Below are 23,617 nucleotides of genomic sequence, written 5' to 3'. Positions count from 1 at the left end.
ATATTCACATACCATCACGATTCTCACTAACCTCTGGATCTCTCGATTCAACCTTGGTAGTTATGTTTCTGCTTCTATCTTGCTGCTAATTAGATTTTAAATACTATTAGTTTTGTAATTAGGTTTTTTTTCATTACTATGACATTCAGAAAATATTGAAAAAGGAACACAAAGAAGAACAGCTAAATATTCTTATGGCTTTCCTATGAAGATATAAGCATTGCTGATTTTTTTACCCATAGCCTTTTAATTCTATGGCTCTCTGCAACTTTAGAGAGATCACACTGTACTTACTGCTTTTCCACTGAAGGAAATGAGAGGATGGAGTCTCTTATGAAGTGTCCTTGTGCTTACCTATGCTAAACATCCCCTGTGACATTTACCTGCAGCTCAAAGAGGAAAGAGGGGGCATGAGGAGGGAAACTCTGTAGTGACTGCTGACACATCCCTTGAATTCCCTAACCCTAGGTCTGGGAATGTTGCCAACAAAAATCACATTAACATCGGAACACATATGCAGAACAATATTAGGGAATTAAGACCCCCAAATTTGTATCAATTTTGGATTAGTAAAGCAATAAAGCAAGTCATCCTTAGCTGTTTCTCCCCAAGTGACAAGAACTCAGAGTTTATCTTAATAGAACCAGTCTTGTAAACAGCTCCTGTTAGATAGGGAACAAGAGAATCATGGTTACACATTGCTTACACTAATGAAAATTAATTTGGATATAATCCCAAACCAATTCTTACAAACATAAAATGCCACACAGTATTAGTGTTTTTCTAAATTGAAAACTATGTTTAAAGGATAGAAGGTAATAAGGATACTATATTTGAAAACTGTGACTCGCTTCTCTGGTTATATTTCTATTCCAAATAACATGTATAAAGGTGTCTGTATAAGCATCCTCAATTCACAGTAGATTGCAACAGGGAGAAACTGGAGCACTCTAAAGTACGGTTTGGAAGTATTTGTGAAGCCTAGTGTGCTCATACACTTGAGTGGTATATATTTGCCTAGCAAATGAAATACTATGCTGACAATGTCTCCAAGGTATTTTAAAGGCAAAAGTGAGACAAGGAGCACTGTCATTTCTGTCCAGCTGTGTTAAGCAAATGTAAATTTAATTACATAGAGATTTTCAGAAACGTTGCCAAAGAAAGAGATAATGTAATTATGTCTTTCCATGTTAGGCAGTGAGAGCTCAGGGAGTGAACATACAAAGTTATAGCATGCCTTCTTTAATGTATTGAGGAAAACATAATAATGTCTTTTCATTTTCAAAGAAAGGCTGGCTTCTCATTTTTATAATCAGGAAAATGATTTGTAATCGTTGAAATTAAGCAGTGAGAAGTTTAATTGAATGCAATTCAAATTGGTTATGATTATATGTAAGGTAGTGAATTATATAGGTAATTCCTCATTTTGCTAATATTAATTTTCTAAACTGTTCAAAAATCATATACACTATTTCTAGAATCAAGATAATGTTTAATTTTAAAAGAAAAGTATAAAAATAGTGATTAATAGTATAGGCTCCTGAGTTATTCTGCTAAGGTTCCAATTTCCTGAACATAGGCAATTTTCTACATTACTATTTGACAATAAAAGTGCTCAGCGCATTACAAGAGATCAGTCAAACATCCCTCAAAGTTACAGTTACTTAATACTTACTTGAAAGATTTCAGATCAATACCAATGTCAAACAAGCTTTGTCTGATAAAAGTAGGTCACATCATCGAAGCGATATTCATATCTGTGCAGAAACTCCATCGTATTATTTTAAATTACAATGCTCATACATTTTTAATGATGAGTCCTTTGCTGTTTTCTGTGAGTTAGCCTTAATTCCATTTTGTAAACATTGCATGCATTCAGGATGGACTGGCTTTCATGGAGAGACTGCGAATAGACTATTGCTTAGCGTATCATGGGCATCTGAAAGAGTCCTAGTGGCACAGTACATAAGGTATGCATTGCTTCCCTTAGCACAGTTTTAATTATCTCTTGCTACACATCTACTATTGATAGGACCATTACAAAAGACAGCAATCTCTTTTAGTACGTTAATACAGAAGCATGTGTGCATGAATTCCTAGGGCCTCTGCTTCTAAGTCGATGTAATGTCAATGTCACACGATTCTTTGGTATCATCACAGTGATTCTTTGAATAAGAGAAGATGCTTGTAAACACCCTCTAGTATCAAACTGCCATCTCTTTCCCAGTGCTGTATTGAGCCTGGTCTAGGCCAGACCATGTCCCAGGAATTTTATTATTGACCTCAATGGTTATCCACATTCTGAGATTCTCAAACTTTGCAAAGTTAATTGGAAAATAACAGGTGGAATCATTTTATAATACTCTAACATTGAAGTAATTAGCTTAACATGAAAACTTATGTCACTAAGTAGTCAATGCAACAATATAGCGTTTTTTTCTTACCTGTTCTATTCCAGGATCTTCCTTGATGCTCTCTCTGATACTGATGCTAGCCGCACCATAGAACATCACACTGAGGGTAGTGATGGTCACTGTAGTCCGAACCCACAATTCCTTCTCTTTTAACAAAGTAAAATGAAATCAGAACATGATAAGGCACTAATTCAGAGAGCCATGGCTTCACAATGGATGAGAAAGACAGGCTACATGCATCAGTACTAAAGAAGTGGCCAGCAGGGAAATCTAAAATATCTTGCAGAAAGTGGAGCTCTGTAAGTCGAGGAAAAGGTGAAGGAGAATGGTGGAGAGACTAAGGAAAATGTGTATACACACGGCTCCCTTTTTCTCAAGCAATGCTGTCTGTGCATGGAGTCCTGGGTAAATTCGGCATCTTTAACGTTGCCAGTTTTCCCAGAGGAAAATCCAATCTTGTTAATAATATCAGCAGATTTTCTCATAGGGATTGATAGGGGTTAAGGCTCATGTGATCATAGTAACTATGAAGCAGTAAAACACAGAAACTACTAACTACTATTGCTATGCCATAATGTAATGCTCTAACAGTTTATATAACAGAATTTTTTAGGGACATACAACATTAGAAAGATTGAGCAAAGTTTGCATTTACGTATTTAAAAATCTCTCTGTATTTCCATACATGCATGTAACAACCAATGATGGAAAAAAAGCCAGAAATTTGAAAAAGAAAACAGGGCCTAAAAGATGGTTTGGAGGGAGGAAAGAGAACGGAAGAATAATATAATTATATTGTAACCACAAAAATAAAAGAAATACTCTTTTTAAAATCTGTTTGCATACATGAGAAGAAGCTAATTTTTAAATGCATAAAACAATAGTGTGAAACGGAAAATGCTGGAGGGGAAGTGCTGAATGCATTCTATCCAAGCATATATGCATATAGAAATATTAAATAAAATATTTAGATGTAAAATTAAAAATCATCAAGTGGAGAAAGAATAAGGAAACATTTTTGTAAAGGGTCTGTCACAGTTTAAGCCAAAGGATTCCTGTGAATCATTGGAGCAAGGAAAGAGAGGTAGCGGAAGTCAGGCACAAGTGCTCCATGATTATATGACATTTGTTCTTCAGCCTGGTAATACGCTCAGACATATAGTTGAAAGAAATCTGAACAGAACTTGGGACTGGGACTGCCCAAAGTGTTTAGAAGTCTGCAGTCCTACACCTCAGTTAGTTTTAACTTGAACTCACCACTTCCTTTTTGAGAGTTGCTAACAGCATTGCTTCAAAAGCAATTCTACCACTGAGAAAATACCGAGGCAAATGAGGACAGAGCTTCAGCAGCTGCAGAGCAAAAGCCATAACTAGTCTTGGGCTGCTAACTAGGAAGAACCTTCCCTCTGCTCACCACAGATTCAGAGCTTTTCCACATCACAGAAATGAGAACAGAGAGAAGCTGAAAACTAGATATGGGAACTACAGAGATGGAGGGCTTTTGCCTGCATTCAGCCTCTGGAGCTGTCCATTTCTGTGCCTAATGGCTTGCTTTCAGCAAATCACCTTGCTATTTGGAAGGCCAGAAGAGAATCAAACTCACACTTCTTCAGACTTCCTTAGATGTACTTAGGGTAAAAGCGCTAATATTCTAAATGGAGTTCCATTAATACATCAGATACTTCTGAAGAAAGGGCTCTTTGCTTCCCTCCCTTACAAGCAGATTGTTTCCTATAAAGATGCAAATTGAGGTGTTGGCAGCCATAACCTGACCATGTTTCACCAAAGGAGATGGGCAGCACTGAGCAGATTCTGCCCTCTGCTGAGTTAATTGCTCAAGTGTCTTTCTGTCTAGAAGCTCCCTTGTATTAGAAAGCAAGCTGTTCACTTAGGATTTAAATCAGAAGAACAGACCCCAGGCTTGTTAGATGCTGTAGCAAGAACATTGGTACTGTTATTATCAGTAGGCATATCAACAGAGAGAGCTCTGTAGAGGAAATTAACTTTCATGTTCCCTGGGATGAATCATGGTGACTGGAGCGAAAGAAAACATGTGATTTGAGCACATATCAGACCAGAGTCGATCCATCTTTTTTATAGTGTCTTCACGTAAAAATACTGTTTAAAGATGAACATGAACTCATTCCTATTTACAAAATTTAAGATCTGTATATGACCTTTTAATGATCATGTTAATTTTCATTGCAACTGCATGCCTCTGGCCCAGTATTTACTGGAAGAGGACCTGTTGTGGGTTTTGTAGTGTGTTTGTTTATTGATCAGCAGGAGAATGAGTGCTTACTCTCAGGTCCGCTGTTACACCTTAGAGTGTGATGCAGCGAGAGACTGTCGTTTGAAACATTGACGCCATGAGTGGTTGGAGATGCACTTGAAACACTACATGGTACCCTTTCAGCTTTGATCTGTTGTAATTGATATTAAGTCATCCTGATGCTGCCTTATAATTACGAATTTTGAAATAAGATTCTAAATAGAACAAGATAAGATTGTGCTCATGGGTAATTTTCCTGTCTTCCATTATTTCTGCCTCAAAAATAAAGTTAATAAAAGAAATCATGGAGGACAGAACAGAATGTCCCGTTCTTCCTTTTGATATACTATGCTGAGTAACTAATTAGGCTAATTGGCAGAGGTGAGCTTTGTTTTCCCTTAGAGGTTATTACTCTTACATCGTGGCTAAGCACCTTCACCATTAGGAAATGGAGATCCGTGATCTAATATCTAAATAAGAAGGAGCAGTGTGGCGAGCATTGGCGATGACCCTGGATTTTATGTTTCACAGTTCTTGTTTTCACAGATCAAGGTGGGTTTGTGTGAATGAGGGGATCGATGGGCTGGGCACAACTTTCATGATGTGCTGCGTTATTTATAGACATCAGGCAAAGTCAAGCAGCCTAACTTCTGAGTGATCCCCTTCAGTCACCTGAATAATTGCAGAATTTGTTGAGAGAAAAATTCACTGGGCTGTGATGCTTACATAATTGCTACATATGTAATTTAAAAGTGCACTATTGTACAGCATAGGTGATGTATTATCTGTCAGTGAAGCTAACTGGGTCTGATGATCATCCTAGGCTCCATTTGCCTTGCCTCACATGTGTGGTGAAGGCACAAGCCTGGCTTTGGCTATGCACACTCCAGCTGATCACCTCTACCCACATTTGCAGCAGGTGCATGCTGGTATCAGTTCCTGTCTCTCAATTCAGGAGAAATTCTTGCTTCCCCTCGCTCAATTTTGTCCTGTTTTTCCATGAAATTGTTCTCTAATCCCTGCAGGTAAATGTTAACTTCTTTTTCCTTACTTACATTTTTAGCAGCCAACCTCATGGAAACACCAGATGGGAACTCTTTCAATTTATGTCACAGCATCTACAAACATATGGACATCCAGCCCAAACTTCTCTTTACATTGTCTCACTCCTCAAGTAAAACAGCCCTGCATGTGCTCTGAAAGCCTTTTTTCCCCTCACTCCCTACTCCTTCGATTTTTCCTTTGCTATTATTATCTGTAACCTTGTCTCTGCTTGAAGGTGTTTCTTGTCAGCACCAAAGTACTACCAGGTTCCTCCATTGTAGAATCAATTCTTGCTCTCACCGATTTCTCTGTGATTTCAATAGTTTTTATTAAAGACATTTTAATGTCAAGAACTTTTGCTCAAACTTATGCCCATGGATGTAGTCATTTGAGTTTTACCAATGATCATTTTTCAAGAAGCCAACAGACATATAGAACAAAAGGGCCACAACATTGCAGAGTTGAGGCTGACCCACCTGCTGTTCTATCGATCACAATATCATGTTACATACAGTGCATAGCAATGCATTTTTGAAACACCTAGGGTAAAAATGAAGACTGATGGCTGAGCATGGCAACAACATATGTCTCCCTGTGCCTAAAAGGCTTGAGACTGAGGACTACAAATTTAAGTACCTCAATTGTTCTCTCGAGTGCTAGAGTTACAAGTCTTTGTAAATGCAGCAACACTCCTATTTTAATCATCAAGGTGGCATTTACGATCGCCAATTCCTTTATCTTTCGTCATCTTGGTCATTGAGAGCCAGCAGAAACTCTAAGACAAGACAGTAGTTCTGAACCTAATCTGTGCTGTGTGACACTGCTGGCACATGGTTTCTAGACGGAGCCCATTTATTCTCTGGAGGCTTTCCAGTTTCTATGTGTGAGTCTGCCCTACCTAGCTCAGGTAGCCATTCCTTGTCTTCTTTGTATGTACGTTTAGACTGTGACGACACAAAATTTCTATCCTGGGCCTCCAAATATGTAACTTTTATTGGCACAAGCAGCTAACAAAATACTGTCAGTTGAATAACTACAGAGTTAGAAATCAAAAATACTTTGTAATTTTATTTTATTATCAAATACAAAAATGATCTGGTTGCCATCAGAGTCGTATCTCTGTTGTTCACACAAATACAATATATGTAGCATATATGTAATAGATATAATATTAATACAATATATAGTACAATATATCAATACAATATATGTATTAAATTATAATTACTCTATATTCATTGTAGAGCATATTTTTAATTTATGATTTGGCTTATAACTTACTGGACAAGTTTTATTTCCTCACTCATAGGACATTAACAAAGAAAGCTTAGAAGTAAAGTATCTTCTTCTGTTATTCTGCCTAATTTTTGTTTTTATGGCCTTTTCTCCCTTCTTCCTTTTTATTATTTTTCTGTTATTTTCTGCCTTACTTTTGTCTTCTTCAATTTACTGAAACACTTGTCTGAGCTTTAAAAGTGTTGAGGCATGGATCCCATTCCTAGTATCACTGACTTTATCAGAGTGGGCACCAGGCATTTGAGTAGTTCCCCTGTGTTTCTAATACACAGCAAAGTTGAGAACCACTGTGTTAGATCATCTTTAATGTTCCATTCAGTTCTAAAAATTCTAGCTTCCGTTATTTTAGGAGACTCTCTGGAGTGCTTTAAAACACAAAATATATCAAGGATTCTCTTTGTTGGAGTCTGAAAACATATTTCTACCTACTTATTCAGGGAACATTGACTGAAACTTCACAAAATCAGATACAATTTTAAATAGTTAGCAAACAACAATTATTGATTTTCTTCTAGATAATTTTAGTCCTCTAGGCTATTAGTATTTGAAAACAATTTGAAGAAGAAAAATTGTCCTTATATAAGAGGGAAAACCTTGAATTGCATTTGAACATAGTGCTTAATTATAGCACCAGTGTAGGTTTAAGTGCATCTGTGTCTAAGGTTTCCTTTGGTCAGATATTTGATAGGAAATCCCATAGTTTCCTGTGACTAATTTTGAACAGTGATGTCACTGAGATGCAGATTTGGGTGGCCTTTCATGATAAGGGCATTAAATGTTCATCAGTGAAATACCACTTCCTATTATTCCTACCTAACCCTAGGGTTTCTTTCTATTTTAAATAGGTTTTTTGTCTATTTTAATTCTCATGGTATACACTGTTATCTAGAATTTGTTTTTAATTTGTTTTGTCTGTTTATGTGTCTCGTGCACTGACATGCATAAGTATCCATTTGCTTGTATGGTGGGCCAGTGGAGGTCAGAGAACAACTTAGGGAAGCTGGTGCTCTCCTTCACTATGCAGGTTCTAGGGATGGAGATGAGTCTGCTGGTCTTGCTGACAGGTACTTCTAGTATAGCTATCTTGAAGAACCTATAAATTATTTTTAAATTAACAAAGCATAGAATCAGATCACTATTTTTAAAGATTTATTTATTTATTTTGTATATGAGTACAGTGTAGCTGTCTTCAGACACACCAGAAGAGGGCATCGGACCCCATTACAGATGGTTGTGGGCCACCATGTGGTTGCTGGGATTTGAACTCAGGACCTCTGGCAGAGCAGTAGGTGCTCGTAACCACTGAGCCATCTCTCCAGCTCCAGATCACTATTTTGAAGGCTTTCTTTTGCATTGATTCTTGCACAACGTTTTTGATTAAATTTACTTTCTCCGGGAACTCTTCCCAAATTCCCTGTCCCCTACCTACTGAAATATGTTTTCTTTCTTTTTTTTTTTTTTTTTTTTCTTTTGTTAACAAAGTCCAATGTGTACTGCCCATTTGTTCTCGGATAAGTAGCTTTTCCCTGTTCTGCGGTCAGCTTAACAAGGGATGCACTCTTTCTTAATTTAGTATTTTGCTTATTCACTTTATTTATCACTCACTGCACCTCTTCTAGTCACCTGTCCCACAATCCTCCTCCTTTGCCATTCTCCGCTGAGTGAGTAGAGTTTTCCTGGGTATCCTCCCACCATGGCACATCAAGTCTCTTGGGGTTAGGCGTTTCCTCTTCCCCTGAGGTTAGACAAGGTAGCCAAGTTTGAAGAACTTATCCAACTGAAACAGCTTCGTGTATAGCCTCAGGACTCACATGAAGACCAAGCTGCACATCTGCCACATACGTGTGGGGAGGCCTAGGTCCAACCCATATATGTTCTTTGATTGGTGGGTCAGACTCTGAGAGCCTCAGGGGTCCAGGGATACACACTTAAAGGAAATTGACATTTCCTCTCCTTGCAACTACCAAATGATGAGAATTCCACACTTAGGGGTGCACCTTCCTGCACACCTTTCCTGTCCATGGTGGGTTTATCTGTGTCGGGACTGAGCTTCTGAGGTCTGGCGCATACTTTAACAACTGCTGAGCTTTCATATGTGCAGCTGACCTATGGTGTCCAAATGACAGTATTTGCTTATAACCATCTACCAACTCTGACTCCTAAGCTCTTCCTTCCCCTTTCCATGATGAACTTTAAGCATTGGGAGGAGGAGTTATGATATAAATGTCTCATTGAGGGCTGAGAGTTCCGTGGTCACTTATTCTTTGCACCTTGACAGGCCGTGGGTCTTGTGTTAATCACCATCTACTACAAATAGGAACTTCTATGATGAGGTTCAAGAGACGCAATTATCTATGAGTGTAATTGTAAGCCATTAGGGACCAATTTAATACTATGTCCATTTAGCAGAACAAGAAGAGGAGGTTCTTTCCTAGGGTTTATGACCCATTTTGCCATAATCTCTTGATCTTTCAATGGTACCAGTAAAAGGTTCACCTTGTGAAATGGTATTTAAAGTCAAACAGAAGTCATTGGTTACTCCCATGACATTCCTGTTAAGATTAGCCATATCTTAGCAGGTCAATGATTTTAGCTTACATGGTTCATATCAAAAGAAAAGAGATGATTATAGTTTTTCTGTCAACAACAAACAAAATTTTCAAGACCCATGAAAATTAGAAAATATATAAAGATTCCAAGTGAGTCCCTGCATAACATCTCAATTTTATATGGTGCAAATATGTGATGTCTTTAGTTACAGCATCTTACCCACAGATTTTGGAAAGTCACTAATAGCATTGTCAATAGTTTGTAAGGCTTGGGATCTCTTTGTCCCAAAATTTCATAAAAGACAATTTATGAAAATGAGATATTTACTTGATGACCTCTGGCATTTACCAGGGTCATCACCATTTTAGTATGGGGTAACTATATTTTAAAACACACACACAGAGAGAGAGAGAGAGAGAGAGAGAGAGAGAGAGAGAGAGAGAGAGAGAGAGAGAGAGACATAGTAATATGCCAGGTTCTATAGTAATATGCCAGGTTTTATATGAGTTTTTAAATGACCATAGTATACTATTACTCTTCTTTGAAGTGTCATTAATAGCTTTAAATTTTTTTTTTGAAATATACAGTGACCCATCACAATCTTTAGTATGAGAGAGAAGGTTTTAAAATTGAATTGAATTTCCCCACTGGAATACATAATACATATGCTTTCTCAAAGGGTAGCAACTTAAAAAGGCTCTTGTCAATTTAAAAGAAGACATATATTGTTCCACAGTTTCATAGAAAATATATCAAGAGAGTGCTAACATTTTCTGTAAGGTTTGCCAGTTTGAGTATGCAAATTCTCATGAGCTTTATCTCATTTTAACTAGAGTTCTTGCTCATTTGTGTACTAGATTTGGCTAGTTATTCTATGTACTTAATTTATAGTTGTTTCAAAATTCTGACTTGTGCAACTGAAAGCAAAGATTCTGCTTTCTTTCAGTTCCTTAATGAAGTAGCATTATAACTGCCATTTTCAATGGGAGAGCAATAAATTGGAGATGGCACAGCAGTGTGCAGGCCCACATTGTCGTGTTGAGTAATGTCAATTCAAGCACTCCTTGTGTTTTGCTTTCCCACAATTAAATATGAGTTGTGACATCCTGAACAATTACCATGCAGAGACACTGAAGCAATTAAGTAATAAGTCATGTTCATGAAGTAAGATTCTTTGTAACATATTAGTTTCTTATTTTTAGTTTTATGTCTTTGTACAAATGTGTTTGTCAAGATGGAGAGAGCCTAGAAATAGCAGTGAGGGAATAGACTAGTGTTTCCTAGCACTTCTAGTAGAAGAGATGAAACAAGGACTTCCTTATTCTTCTGTATAAATTCCTAATGTATTTATGCAAACATGAAAAGACATTAGTATCACTCTGCACATGTATTTATAGCATATAATATATCTATATATTTATAATACAGTATTATAAATACATTAATATTACATAATAAGGGCACTATTTTTAGATATTTCAGATATAAAAAACAAATCACTGTATTTTATTGTCCTGTACATGGGGTTATATGAATGTAGTCTTTCAAATTATATCTAAATTTCTATGAAATTGTTGAGATAACAATATTCATATAACAAATATAACAAATGGCTATGATTACTGTGGAGTGTATAAACTGATTTTTTTTTTACTGGTTTGACTTCATCACTTCTGAGACTATCATTAAAGTCGTCCCTTGTGTTCTTTCTGAAAAGCATAATCTTTCTTCTCCTTTGACATTGTCCTTACTGTTCACCTTTCAATTTTTAGCTTGACTCTCTATGTTTAATAAACAATTATATTTCCAGCATTCCATATCAGGTAGATTTTTCCTTCTGGCTTTGTTTTTACAGTAACAACACCTTGTTTTCTGCTTTGTGAGGCTTTCTTCATTCACTTCTGCTGTAGGATAAACTCAAAGAATACAGGAATCGTGTGGTTCATCTCAGCTGCACTCAAGTGTCTCAGTGTGGTGTCTGGCAAATCGATCTATGATGGATGAGTCACTGATCGTCTCATATGCAAACTGAAGAGAGACACAAACTCATCAAGAAAATGTAGCATATAAACCAATGGAGAGCTTAAATGTCAATGAAATAAATTACTCATCGTGTATGCCAGTTTCCACCATATTGCCACAATATAATATTCTTCTTTATATGAACTAGAAATATCACGTTTGTATATACCAATATAAAGAAGATGGCATTAAATGTACAAACTTTTTGTGTCTTTGTTGGCTTGTCATTACTCATTTGTTTTGCATTGTTCTATACACTAAGAGGTGATAATTAAGATACCTGAAAGTGTTACTCAAAAGGTCCAAGTATTATGGCTTGTAAGCAGAATATGACACAGAATATGATATTATGTGCACTGTCTTAAGTATGAAGTACCTAGCAACAGGCAGGGTCGGTGGGAAAAACAAAGCTAAAGCTGGAGCCAAAGCTTTCAGAACTCTAGAATGGGTGGAAAATGCAGGCAAAGAATAAGTTAAATTTTGCCTGCAAAGATTTCCTGCCCCCGGGAAAAATAATTACTTCTTTCTATTGCCCAAAGGCAAACCATCACCAGCTTAATTTGCCTGAGCGTGCCTGCCATAAACTGCAGATGGAACTATAAAACATAGTTAGAAGAAAATTAAACACATCTGTCCTAATCTAAAGCAGGTTAGACACGATAGCCAAGAAACATCAAGGTGTCACACTGCATGGGCTACAGCGTGCAGCCCCGCAGCCGAGGACTTGCTGATGGTGAAAGAGTGGGTTGTATAATCTCTATTGTTTTGCTTTTCTTTATTCAGCCTGCACTCTTGCACTAATTGCCATCATAATTTTAAGATTTATCAACCAAGGGGATGAATAAATAGACAACAATCATTTATTTGCACTCCAAAAACTTATTAGGCATTAAATAGAAATGTTTCCTCGTTATATGTTCTTCCCTGTGTTAATTTGAATTACAGAGAATCGGAAGTTTTGGCAGACATGTCAATTAGACACAGCATTTATCCAGGACATTTATTTTCTCTTAAAAATATTAACCCACAATTACACCATTATCCTGATAACAGCTACATATAGAAAATAGCAGGATAAGGTGTTGGCTTCAATGAACAAGACAGCATAGCAGGGTATTTTGAGAATGAATGTTATTGTGCCCATAGGGATACACTTTCCAATCTAATTTCATGGAACAACATAATTTTACATTGCTATGCACTTATGTCCTCCCATGCAGAACTTGTGGGATGCTCCTCTTGGACTTGGTCTTAATTGCATAAAACCAATAACTATTCCTACTGAAGTCACCAGGTCCTAGCTGTTCCTGCATGGGAGGGAATCCACCAGAGTGGCTTTTGCTTTTGGCCTCCCTACTGTATTACAGAAAATATTGCTGTGCCTGTATTAGACAGCAGTCATTACTGGTTATTCTTACTTCTGTCCTCTTTGTCCTCAACCTCTATTTCTTTGCACAGGTGTAAAACATACACTGCAAGAGGAAGGTTTTCTTTGCTTTTAGTTTCTCATCAGCCCATCTTTCCTAGGTATTACATTTTTTCTTTTATCTTTTCTTTTATTGGATAATTTATTTATTTATATTTCAAATGATATCTTCCTTCCTGATTACCCCTCTACAAACTCTCATCCCATCCCCCCTTCACTTTGTCTTTATGAGGGAGCTCCTCCACACAATCTCACTCCTAATCCCACCTCATCACTCTAGCATCCTCCTACACCGGGGCATCAAGCCTCCATAGAATCCAGGATCTCTCCTCCTACTGATATCAGATAAGGCCATCCTCTGCTACTTTTTGTGTCTGGAGCCACGGTTCCCTCAACATATACTTTTTTGGTTGGTGGTTTAGTCTCTGGGAGCTCTACGTGGTACAGTTATTTGATGTTGTTCTTCTTATGGGGTTGAAATCCTCTTCAGCTCCTTCAGTCCTTTCTCTATTACTTCCATTGGATCCTTAAGCTCAGTCTGATGGTTGGTTGTGAGTATCTGCATCTGTATTGATCAGATGATGATAGAGCATCTCAGGGAACAGCAGTGTCAGGCTCCTGTCAGGAAGCGCTTCTTGGCATCAACAATAGTGTTGGGGCATTACATTTTTAAGTTCGTAATTTTAGCAAAACGATTACTTAGCATGCAGTCATTATTTCTTAGTAAACAATTTTATCATTTTTCTTCTCCTGGTTTTAGGTATTGAGTACAGGACCTTCAGCCTGTCAGACTCATGCTCTCCCATAGAAGCTGATCTCAGCTAGCTGAACTTCTTACTCTTAACTTCCTTTTAGTATTGATAGTTGTGCTCAACACAGCTATAACAAGAATGCTATTATAATTGGGTATGGCCAAAAGAGATTCACATCTTTATTAGCTCTTGTTTTCTTTCTCTCTCTCTCTTTCTTTCTTTCTCTCTTTCTTTCTTTCTGCCTGTCTTTCTTTCTTTCTTTCTTTCTTTCTTTCTTTCTTTCTGTGGTTGTTTTCTGTTGTCTGTGCTTTGTGCTCACGAGGCCAAAATTTCATGTTCTGTTCATATTGCCCACCTAATATTGGGAGGCTTTTGTTAACCTCTGGCAGACTTTGACGTATTAGATTTCTCTTATTACAAGTGTCACATTTATACTGAAGATTACAGAACACTTCTTATATTTATTTCAAAAGATTCTTCCTTTGTCTGCTGTAATATTTACTTAGGAACTGAAGTATCTCTCATCGTCCAGATCCTGTTCTATCTCTGCACTTAAATACTCACTGGCGTTTAATAATTCATATTGAAGGGAAAGCCCTCCAGTTCAATACCTGCTTATTATCAGACATATTTATTTTAGATGTTCTGCAAACTTCTTATATACAATACATCCTTTAAAGCCAAATGTATTACACTTTCTTTTAAAACTGACTACTCAGTCATACTTTCATGAACTCTATAAACCAAAATTTCTTGTACTGACCTCTATTTTGTTACAATGCTGTTTGGACTCAGTGCATGTTAAAGTAATTTTATATCATTTATACTCCATTAAATGATATTGTCAAATATAATGTGATGAATAATATACAAATTAGAGAAAAGATAGCAATATGTTATAATCTTAGGTTTAAGAATGCAGCTTAGTTCGAATTACCAAGATACAATCCACAGACTACATGAAACTCAAGGAAAAGAAGGACCAAAGTCAGGATGCTTCAGTTATTCTTAGAAGAGGGAACAAATATATTCATTGGAGTAAATTGGGAGACAAAGTTTGGAGCAGAGACAGAAGGAATGGCCATTCAGAGCTTTCCCTACCTGGGGATCCAGCCACCAATCCCAGACAATATTGCTGATGCCAAGAGGTGCATGCTGCCAGGAGCCTGATATAGCTGTCTCCTGAGAGGTTCTGACAGAACATGACAAATACAGAGGCAAATGCTAGCAGCAAACATTTGAACCGAGAATTGGGTCCTCACTGGAAGAGACAGAGAAAGGATTGAAGGAGTTGAAGGGGTTTGCTACCCCATAAGAACAACAATACCAACCAACCAGAGTGCCCAGGGACTAAACCACCATCCAAAGACTACACATGGACACATTCATGGCTCCAGTTGCATATGTAGCAAAGGATGGCCTTATTGGGCACCAATGGGAGGAGAAGCCTTTGGTTCTGCCAAGGCTGTACCCCACAGTGTAGGGGAAAGTCAGGGTGTGGAGGCAGGAAGGCCTGGGTGGTTTGGGGAGGGCGAACACTCTCATAGAGGAAGGGGGAGGGTGATGGGATAGAGGGTTTATGGATGGGAAACTAGGAAAGGGGACAACATTTGAAATGTAAATAAAAGTATATCCAATATAAAAGGAAAAACAATTATACATTTTTGACAATGGTTGAGGATTTCAAATCTCATTTCATATTTAATTCATTTTTTAAAACGTACAAGTTCCTGAATAAATATTGCTAATGTGATAAAAAAAAAAGAATGCAACTTAGTGGTAGAGCATTTGTCTGACATTTTGCAAGTCATAAGTAAACTCCACTCCTCACAGTTACCTGGCAATAGCCAGATATGCTCTGCCCCACAGTAACCTGGCAACAGCTAGGCATGCACGACACTATAAAAGGGGCTGCTTGCCCTCTCTTCTCTCTCTTCTCTTGCTCTTGCTCCTTGCTCTTGCCCTCTTGCCCTCTTGCCCTCTTCCCCTTTGTTCCTTCTCTTCCCATTCCCCTTCCTTCTTCCCTCCATGTGATCATGGCTAGCCTTTACTCCTCTTCTATTCTTCTTCTCTCATTAAACCTTTCCATGTGGAACGAGCCAAGATTTCCAGACAGGAGCTAAGATTTCTACCCCAACAATAAGCTAAAGTCAGATCATCTAAAAATAACAGAAAGAGTGCAAGCACATAAAACTTAAATCAAAAATATTAAATTTACAAAACTGCTAATGTAGTAGACCTACAATTTGGCAAATATGTGTGTCTGTAGCCATCAATCTAAGTTGTTATTCCATCCTATTGTGTTCACTAAACACAGGAAATTTCATATCACCTAAAAATATTTACAAATTTTATTAGGAATCTGTAGGCATGGCTTGGCAAATTTTATGTCAAGTTGACACAACCTACAATCATCAGAAAGGATTTTCAATTGAAAAATGTGCCTCTATATGACCAGGCTATATTCAAGTCTCGGAGGCATCTTCATAATTACAGAATGATGTGAAAGGGCCAAGCCCATGGTGGGTGGTGCCATCCCAGGATGGTACTTACAGCCCTATAAGAAAACAGGTTAAGCATGCTATTTTGCAGCATCTCTCCATAGCCTCTGCATCAGTTACTCTCCCTAAATTTCTGTTGTGTTTGAGTTCCTGTCCTATATCCTGGTGATCATTCTTTTCCTTCAACGATGAAAAGTGATATGGGAGTGTAAGCCAAATGAACCCTTTCCTCCCCAAGTTGCTCACTAAGTTTCATCCCAGCAATAGTAACTCTGAGAAAGTTAAGCCAGAAAAGAACAAATATTTAGCAAGAAAAATAACAACAGCAAAGTTCTGCTAAATAAACGCTAGTTTCTAGGCATGTGACATGAAGTAAACAGATCTTTCTCATTTTAACTACAGAAGCATTATATTACTAGTAGCCATGTACAAGAATATATAACATATTTAATATTATCATCTGGAAAGAGCAGTTTAGGTGCCAAGGAAGGTTTCATTTCATATGATGTATATGGGGATGTAGGTGCATGTGTGTCATAATAGTCACATAGTAGGCACGTGCTGGTGACAGGATATTCTCTGGTGTGGCCCTCACCCTCAACCTTGCTTGAGGCAAAATTCTTTCTTAGTGACTTTCATGTGCACAGTGGTCTTACTGTCCCTTGAGCTTCTCGAGATGTGTCTGGATCTCCCTCCAATCTGAGAAGCACCGGGATTATTGATGAAGTCTGGGAGAGATTTAATATGGATGATGTTCAAACGTAGCTCTTCATACTTGCAAGAACTTCATTCACAGTGCCAACTCCCCTGACTCCAAGAATTGTTCCTTAAAAAGAATTATTAGAAAAGTAAAAGAACAAGAACTGCCAACCCCATGCAGTTCTGATTCTCTCTGTCCACCAACATCGGTACTTATATTGAGTACTATATCCTATGTTCTGTGGAATGAGATCGGTGTGCATGTGCCGCAGAGGGTCTCAGCCACCAGAAAGTAGCATGTCAGAATGAGATTTTCTTGATTTTAAGTGAATATGTAACTGTAAGCCTTTAGAATGTCCCTCATACTCTGACCCTCTCCCAGACACTGCTTTCTGTCAGTACAAATAAGATGATATAAATATCTTCAGCTTGTCTTGCCCCTTTGGATATGTGCTGCCCTTTTTGGGTTAGTGGTGGAAATGTATGGAATTATGACGGACTCTGCAAAAATTTTTTGAGGACTGTTCACCCTCCGTACTCTTTGATTTAGTAGATGACAGTGTTGCTCATCTTCCTTCTGTGAAGCTGTCTTCATACCAGAGGAGTGTTTTTAACACATATTGTTGTCAGTAAAACAAAGAAATTGGATAAAATTGTAATCCACATGATGTTAAAATTGATGATGATTATTCATCCTCCGACTTTCTTTAGTCCTTCCCCCTTTCCTTCCTTCTTTTCTTCCCCACTCTTCTTAGCCTTGAAGGCAGCATCTTAACTGACAAAGCTCCCAGAAGCACTGAGATTCTTGATGAAGTCTAGGACGTGGTCCGATTAACCTAACTCAACTCCTCTTTGTATAATAAGTCATGCTCCTCCACTCAGCAGTTTACATAAAAGCTAGTACTGCTTTCATGTTGAATCAGCATTGCTACTTTGGGTATGTCAGCCTGCTGAGGTACAATTCTCAAGATTTTTTTTTTTTTGGTTACTTTGATTTTCTAAGAGGGCCTTTCATGCTCCAAATGAGATTTCAGATCTCTTTGACACGTCTCTTTTCTGTAGTACCTTGTCGTGTGCAGATAGTGAGGCAATTGACAGTTTAACTGTCTGTGTGGAAACCTCGTTACTCCTACCCAAAATGTTATCACATACACCTTCTGTCTTACAAGTAACTACAGGTGACAACTTCAATTCTCTATTGCCATACTGTATTCAACATTGATGGCCATTTTTCTAGCCTCCTATATCCAGATTTAGAGTACAGAATTTGAACTGTTATGCAATACTAGAGACAAAGCCGCAGTATCTACTGCCTCCACATTGGTGCAACTTACACGGTTGCAGTTTTTCTCTGGACTTTCAGCGCATCTCTCAGTTTAAGATGTTCAGGAAGTTCATTGGCCTGAATGCATTCAAGTTGAGTTAGTTGGAGAAGAGCAATAGAAATCCAATGTTTTTAGTTCTTCATTACTTTTAAGTCTGTTAATATCCTGTTTCTAATGTGAGTACACAAGTAAATTCCAATGTCTAAGCATTGGGAAATATATCCCCGCATATTACAGAGAGTACCCCAAAAGTTACAATGAGAAACATAGAGCTCTAAAGAGACCATTTATTGAGTTAACTAAAGAAACGCAGGACCCCTGACTTTTAGGAGTCCGCCTGTAAACCGAGTGAACTAGTATTTTAATCCTAAAACATATATTAAAAAGTGAAACTCTTACTCTGTTCCTCAGGGGACATTTGCAACCCCAATCCCTGTGAAAATGGTGGCATCTGTCTGTCAGGAATGGTGGATGATTCCTTTTCCTGTGAGTGTCCAGACGGCTTCACAGATCCAAACTGCTCTAGTGTTGTGGAGGTTGGTAAGTGCAAGATTTAAGCATCTCCATAGTCATCGTGTTCATTTTTGTGGATGATGTTCAGAAATGACTTTTGTGTGGTGAAGATATTTTTAAGATTGTATTGAAATTGTTTGGCTGTATTGTTATTGATCTTATAGTTTTTACTCTATCTTTTAATTATATTTTTACTGGTGATATACTTAAATATCCTAGTTCCTAGTTCAGTGATTGGCACTATAATTGGCAAAAATAGTTGAATATAATGAATTCCCTATGCCTCTGATGTAAATGAATTCTTATGCAAATTAAGGAGATAATTCTAATGTTGACTTAGGTAAAATCATTACTATAAATTTAATAGGTCTTTTAAATGAATTGGTAATATGTATTAGCATTTTGTAAATCTAAATTATTTGTTTTCAAGAATATGAGTATGTACCACATTTTAAGATGATGAAGAATATGAAGCATTCCTACTGCAATCCTCATCAAAACCTTTTCAAAATTCTATTCTATGCAAAATCCTGTTTTAATTTGTAAAAACGTCATTGCTATAGGACTTTGTAATACACAAAGTTTCCAATCAACTTGTTCTCCCCAGCAAGGACATATGTATATGTTCAGGTTTTTTAAGTGGCTGACTACCATTCAGTCAATAGTGCCACACCCTGAGGTATATGGACAGCACAGATTGCAGTAGATGGCTTGTTAAATGTAAAAAGGAACAGAGAGAAAGTTGGGTAGAAGAGAGGTGGAAATAGATCTGGAAGAAGTTGATGGGGAAATTTGATCAAAATGAATTCTATAAAATTCTCAAAGAATTTAAAAAATATGCTTAAAATCACAGTGTGTAAACTTCTGTGAAATTTTTTTCTCTGAGTCAAAGCAGCACTCTGATAGGTGTGAAAATGATTTTCATAGCAGTACAAAAAAAAAGGTGTCCAAAATGGTCTATGTTTGTCAAATATGAAATCCAGTAATATTGAATAAAGTTGTGTTTGTCATCATAATTGCTGGAAAACTGGACACTTTAGTGGCTTTTGGTTAACAGCTTGGAAAAGGTAAATTATTAGCTTTTGTAACAGTGATGAGACTGTGTTACCTAACTTTGTATCTGATACATCTGACATAGAAACTTTATCTAGTAAAAGCCCACAAATATTAGCTGAATGATAGCAGAATCACTTTAAAAAATCATTAATTTACTACACTTGAACATCAATTATGGAATTTAGTGGTTTCCTATTTTGTACTGGTTATTCTATTTAAATTTCATTTCAAATGCTATCCCCTTCCCTGTTTCCTCTCAAAACAAGCAAACAAACAAACAAACAAACAAACAAAAACAAACCAAGCCATCTGCCCTCCACCATGCCTCCACAATGCCCCCACTCCCACCTACTAACCTGGCATGTTATGTTGGAGCATCAAGCCTTCACAAGAAAAGGACCTCTCATCCTTTGATGCCAGATAAAGTGCCTCCTCCATTTGGGTCCCCCTTCTCAGTCACACAGTTGGCTGCAAGCATCCATATCTGGATCAGTAAGGCTCTGACAGAGCCTCTCATTAGGCATCCATGTCAGGCTCCTGTCAGCAAGCAGTTCTTAGCATCAGCAATAGTGCCTGGTTTGAGATGGATGCAAAGGTGTGCCAGTCTCTGGATGGCCTTTCCTTCAGTCCCTGCTCCACTCTTTGACATTTAGACAGGGACACTTCTGGATTTAATTTTTGAGAAGGGTGTGAGGCCCCTTTTCTCAACCAGGAGCTATGTCTAATCCCTTGATATGGTCTCTACAGGTTCTCTCTCTCCTTTGATGGATATTTCAGCTAATGTCATCCACACTGAGTCCTCGGAGCCTCTTGTTATCTTGGCATCTGGGACTTTATGGTGAATACCACCAGTTTCCCAACCCCACCCCCACTGCTGCACACCTCCATTCAATTTCTTTCCCACTTGTATTTCTATCCCACCTCTTCCCAAACCTGATTCTGTCCCCTTTAGTCCCTCCCTACCTGCACTTCCCAAAATTATTTTGTTCCTCCTTCTAGATAGAACTGAATACTCCATTTTGTTCTTATTTCTTCTTGAATTTCATATGATCTGTGAGTTATTGTGTAGGTATTCCAAGTTTTTTTCCCTAATACCCACTTGTCGTTGAGTGCATACCATGTGTGTTCTTTTGTGAATGCATTACCTGACTCCGAATGCTATTTTCTAGTTCCATCTATTTGCCTGAAAATATCATAAAGTCATTGTTTTTAATGGCTGTGAAGTACTCCATTATGTAAATGTACCACATTTTCTGTATCCATTCCTCTGTAAAGAGACATCTTTTTTTTCCAGCTTCTGGCTATTATTAATAAGACTAATTTGAACATAGTAGAGCATGTGTCTTTGTTATATGTTGGAGAATATTTTGGGTATATGGCCATGAATGGTATAGCTGGGTCTTCAGGCAGTCCTATGTCCAATTTTTTGAGGAACTACCAGACTGATTTTGAGAATGTTTGTTCAGCTTGCAATAGTAGAAGCAATGGAGGGATGTTCCTTGTTATCCACATGCTAGCCAGCATCTGCTGTCAACTGAGTTTTTTGTCTTAGTCATTCTGACTGGTATATGGAGGAATCTCAGGATTGTTTTGATTTGCATTTCCCTGATAACTAAGGATGTCAAACATTTTTTATTGGATTGTTTTTAAATTCCTTTACATTTCAAATGTTATCCCCTTTCCCTGACTCTCATCCATAAACTCCCTATGACATCCTGTCTCGTCTCCCCATCTTCTATGAGGGTGTTCCTGCACCCATTCACCAACCCCTTCCTGCCTCCCCACCCTGACACTCCCCTAAACTGGGAGGTCCAGTCTTCGCAGGACCAAGGACTTCTCCTACCATTGGTGCCCAAGAAGGCCATCCTCTGCTACATATGCAGAGGCCTGTCCATGTATAGTCTTTGGATGGGGATTTAGTTCCTAGGAGTTCTGGTTGGTTAGTGTTGTTGTCCTTATGGGACTAAAAACCCCTTCAGCTCCTTTAATCCTTTCTCTCACTCCTCCAATGGGGACCCGTTGTCAGTTCAATAGTTGGTTGCTAGCATATTTGTTGTGCTCTGGCTTCTATTTCTTTAGGAGTTATGGGACTGTTTACATTGCTTATCTGATCATGATTTAGCTTTGGTATCACATTTCTTTAAGTGCTTCTCAGACATGCATTTCAATTTTATGATGTCCCACTTCTCGATTGTTGATCTTTGGGAATTTGGGCATTTGTTCTTTTCAGGAAATTTCTCCTGTGCCATGTGTTTGCGACTCTTCCCCACTTACTCTTCTATTAGTTTGAGTGTATCTGGTTTGATGTGGAGGTCTTTGATCCACTCAGACTTAAGGTTTGTACAAGGTAATAAGAATGGATCAATTTGCATTCTTCTACATGCTGAGCTCTACTTAACCCAGTACTATTTTTTGAATATGCTGTATTTTTTCCACTGAATGGTTTTAGCTTCGTTGTCAAAGATGAAATCTTCAATTCTATTCCATTGTCTTTTGTTCTATTTCATTGATCTACATGATCTACCTGCCTCTCTCTGTACCAATACTATGCTGCTTTTATCACTATTGCTCTGTAGTAATGTTTGACGTCAGGGGTGGTGATTGCCACAGAAGTTCTTTTATTGTTGAGAATAATTTTCACTATCCTGGCTTTTTTGTTGTTCCAAATGATTTGATAATTTTGATAATTTTTCTTTCTATCTCTGTGAAGAATTGAGGTGGAATTTTGATGGGGATTGCATTGAACCTGAAGATTGCTTTTGGTAAAATGGCCATTTTTATTATGTTAATCCTGCTGAACCATGATCATGGGAGATCTTTGCATCTTCTGAGGTCTTCAATTTCTTTCTTCAGAGGCTTGAATTTCTTGTTGTACATCTTTCTCTTGCTTGGCAACCTAATCTACTACATAAACAAACTTAAAAAATAAAACACATGATTATCTCATATGCTGAAGAAGCATTTGACAAAATGCAACACCCGTTCTTGTTAAAAGGGTTGAAAAGAACAGGAATTCAAGGCCCATACCTAAACATAGTAAAAGCAATATATAGCAAACCAGTAGCCAATAACAATCTAAATGGAAATAAACTTGAATAATCCCACTAAAATCAGGGACTAGATAAGCCTGCCCTCTCTCTTCTTATCTATTCAATATAGTCTTTGAAGTCCTAACCAGAGGAATCAGACAACAAAATGAAGTCAAAGGGATACAAATTGGCAAGGAAGAAGTCAAAATATCACTGTTTGCAGAGAGTATATTTAAATGACCCCAAAAACTCCATCAGAGAACTCCTAAACATGATAAACAACTTCAGCAAATTGGCTGGATATAAGATTCACTCAAATAAATCAGTAGCCTTCCTTTAATCAAAGGATAAACAGGCTGAGAAAGAAATTAGGGAAATTCACAATACTGTATTTTTTAACATGCTCCTTAGATTTTAATACTACACTGGCATGATTATTTCTGAAAATTTTGATTTATACTATTGCTTAGTTTGTCAGTTTAATTCATATCAAAGGTAATTCTCTTTTAAAGCTTTTAAAGTCAGCAATATTTTAGGGAGCTTGACATTATTCCATAAACTCAAAACTCACACAATCACTCTGACTTCATCTACAGATATTCACAGAAGCATTTTAGAGTTTAATATAAGAGCCATATATCAAGATGTCTATAGAACCAAAGAGAATTATAGCTGTAATATTGGAATGTGATTAAATTTTGGTATCATTATTTTAATT

The 23,617-nt window shown here is 37.5% G+C and overlaps 1 protein-coding gene across 2 annotated transcripts in view; it reads left to right on the top strand.

The window, feature by feature from the left end:
- Edil3 (EGF like repeats and discoidin domains 3) overlaps positions 1 to 23,617 on the top strand; it is a 498,350-nt gene that overhangs the window by 95,706 nt on the left and 379,027 nt on the right. The window contains exon 2 of one of the 2 annotated variants that reach the window (XM_032899069.1): positions 18,713 to 18,841. The exons of the other annotated variant lie outside the window; for it this stretch is intronic. Coding sequence (XP_032754960.1) covers positions 18,713 to 18,841 — 129 coding nt within the window. The remainder of the gene's footprint in view (positions 1 to 18,712; positions 18,842 to 23,617) is intronic. 2 annotated transcript variants of the gene reach the window in all.

Source organism: Rattus rattus, chromosome 3 (genome assembly GCF_011064425.1).
Source record: "Rattus rattus isolate New Zealand chromosome 3, Rrattus_CSIRO_v1, whole genome shotgun sequence".
Lineage (NCBI taxonomy): Eukaryota > Metazoa > Chordata > Mammalia > Rodentia > Muridae > Rattus > Rattus rattus.
The sequence above is the reverse complement of the archived record's forward strand: the minus strand, read 5'-3'. Positions and strand labels throughout refer to the sequence as shown.